This window comes from Propithecus coquereli, unplaced genomic scaffold, assembly GCF_000956105.1.
Source record: "Propithecus coquereli isolate 6110/MARCELLA unplaced genomic scaffold, Pcoq_1.0 Scaffold285, whole genome shotgun sequence".
In the NCBI taxonomy this organism is placed as follows: Eukaryota; Metazoa; Chordata; class Mammalia; order Primates; family Indriidae; genus Propithecus; species Propithecus coquereli.
In genome coordinates, this window is record NW_012148452.1 from 1,563,946 (window position 1) to 1,566,875 (window position 2,930).

General features: G+C 31.7%; 1 protein-coding gene across 1 annotated transcript in view; it reads right to left on the reverse strand.

The window, feature by feature from the left end:
• The window catches only part of VMP1 (vacuole membrane protein 1), a 126,782-nt gene that overhangs the window by 70,397 nt on the left and 53,455 nt on the right, over positions 1 to 2,930 (reverse strand). The window contains exon 6 of the mRNA XM_012648426.1: positions 511 to 642. Within this exon, the coding sequence (XP_012503880.1) occupies positions 511 to 642 (132 nt within the window). The remainder of the gene's footprint in view (positions 1 to 510; positions 643 to 2,930) is intronic.

Below are 2,930 nucleotides of genomic sequence, written 5' to 3' on the forward strand. Positions count from 1 at the left end.
AAAAAAAAAAAGAAGTTCTATTATGGCCTCAGATCCTAGTCTACCTATTTGTCCCCTTTACTTTTTCAGCAGTCTGCTTGGGAATACTTACAAACACATGGAAAAAGTGTGTTTCAGCTCTTTAGCATCATTGGGAACATGAAATTTATCATGGCTTCTGATGAGGTGTTTTTAACCTAATTTGAGCTGTCTTATCAACTTTTTTCTATAATTTTCTATTGTAAGATCAAGAATATTATCATTGGTGTATTTCAGCTTTTCTGAATATTCTATCTCAAGTCAAATTTCACTTTTTAAAATTTTAAAATTTTTAATTATTATGGGTACATAATAGTCATATATCTTTATAGGGTACATGGGATGCTTTGATAGAGACATATAATGTGATCTCTCTCTCTTTTTTTTAGTTTGACAATTTTCTTCCTTAGAGTAACTATCAACAATTTTACCTTAATAATAACCTCTTTAGGGATAATTAAAATGTTCTATTTCTTTCCCTACTGTTCTTACTTGTGCAGTCTCTGCATGTTCCAGCATCTCTTCAAATTCCTGATACTCTTCATCATCTGGTTCAGCACCTGAGAGGCGAGCGGCTCTGGCCATGAAATATGGAGGCAGCTCTCCGATTGCTGTACCAATACCCTAGGTGAAAAAGCAAAATACTTACACTGATGTTGTGATCTCAATACAGTGATACTTAACAGAATAAATCTATACTTTTCTCTATCACCGAAAGCATTCTGAGATGCAATGTACTGGGAGGGGAAAGCATATGCTACATAATCGAAAGGGTAAGAGTTTGAATCCTGGCCCTAATTCTGAACTGCAGGATGCCAGGCAAGATAACACACATAAAACTCTGACAGTAATTGGCACATTGTAAACATTAAATTAAGGTTAGTTCTCTAGCACCTCTACTTAGACTCCTCTTTTTTTTGGTCAGTCTTCCCCTCTCTTTCCAATATCTAAATGATCTGATAATAAGAATTCACTAGTACAGTTGTTAGATAAATATTCCCTAGGAAATCTTCTGGTATTGTGGATATTGCTTTAATCTCAAAACGACTTTTTTTGTGTTGAGTTAAACTTTTAACAAATTATGGTCAGGAAGCCCCTTGAAAACAACAAAAATAGGATGGGTAAATTTTCACTACAGGAAAAATGTTTATTTCCTCAGGATACTGAGTGACTCACGTTTCAGTCACTTTGTAGACTTTTGTTTTTGAAGATAATTTTTTTTCAATCAACTTAGGACTTAAGTATGAAAACAAAGGTTAATGAACCAGTAACTTGGTTTAGACTTAAATGGCTTAAATACAGGATAGATAATAACACAACACGCACATAGTCTCTAAGGAAATTTTCAACTTTGAGACATATACTGTCAAAAAGCTTTGCCAGTTCTCAAAAGCAAGATTAAGTACTTCAGTTTGCTCTGTCCTAAGGCTTTTTCCCCAAATGCCATGAAAAGAATCCCCAAGAGACCTTATCAAATTCAAACATTTTGTGTTTGCAATGTGTGGAACCAAGTATAACTACAATATCCACATGTGACACAAGAGCTTTGAAAAAGAATACTTAAGTGTCAAAAGAATAAGACTATATTTATAAAGTTAAAAAACAGAGAGAAGGGAGGGAAGAGACATGTACATACATGGATATAGGAATAAAATACAAATCATGTATTGCTAAACAAGAAAACCAAATGTTGGTCACCTTTGGAGGATACTAAAGAACCAGCTTATTATTTAAAAAATCAGTAAATAAAGGGAAAGAATCAAGCATTTATCCTTTTCCCATATGAACTATATTTCAGGGTAACTAAATTTGTGATAAGGAAAAGTTGCTCTTTAATAAAAGTATTCCAGCTAATAATAACTAAGAAAAAAAAGTATAATTGGAACACCATTTTTAACCCCTAATAAAATAATGGATCATAAATGGTACTAATATCACAACAAAAGAAAGACAACCAGATATTTATTGTGCCTCATGATAGAAATACACAAGGCTACAAAGTGTATTCCTGTAAAAGCAACAAGAACAAGAAAAAACAACTTCAAGCCTTTCAGTCTATCAATTCTCAGGAAATACAAGGAACATGTTTAAATTACACCAACCAGAATACAATCAGGAAAATTTAGACTGTGGGAAATTCTACTTGACAAAGCAGTTTCTTCAATACAAATGTGAAAAGAAAAACAGAGAAATAAACATAACAAGGAAAATCTGAACGCCAATTGGATAATGGATTTTAAAATACTGTAATTTCTTTTAGGTGTGATAATTAGGTTCTAAGGCTAATATATTTACAGATGAAATGTGATACGATATCTGGGATCTTCTTCAAGATAATTGAAGTGGAGAGTGAGGAAGGGTGTAGATAAAACAATATTAGCTATGAGTTAATATTAGCTTCGGTTGGGTGAGAGTATACTAAGTTCATTTAATAATTTTCTGCACTTTTGGGGAAATTTTCCATAATAAAAAGTAGGAAGAAAAGTAATTACAACATTTTATTCAAAACATGAACTTCTCTTAAGTTCAAATGTTAAGTCAAATGTTTAGTTGCTCTGAAGGCAATCATATGATTCAAACTCATGACAAGTTTCCTTAAAGTTAAAAAGGAAGTAACACAATGGACTGAAATGAAATCAAGAGCTATGTACTGTCTTATACATAGTTGCCATAATTACTGTTATATTCAATACTTTAATTCTGTTCATGTTTTCCCATATTAGCAAGAAATAAGAATGGTAATCTTGAGTTAGTATTCTATTATGCAATAAAATAAAAGATAAATATAGTCATCCAGGTAGGTCTTCTAAAACATATTATATCCTAGACACAGAAACTTATTTAGTCAGTTATCTCAGATTAGATACTGAAGTCTCATTTTTTATAAAACAATTTTATAATTCTTTATAAAA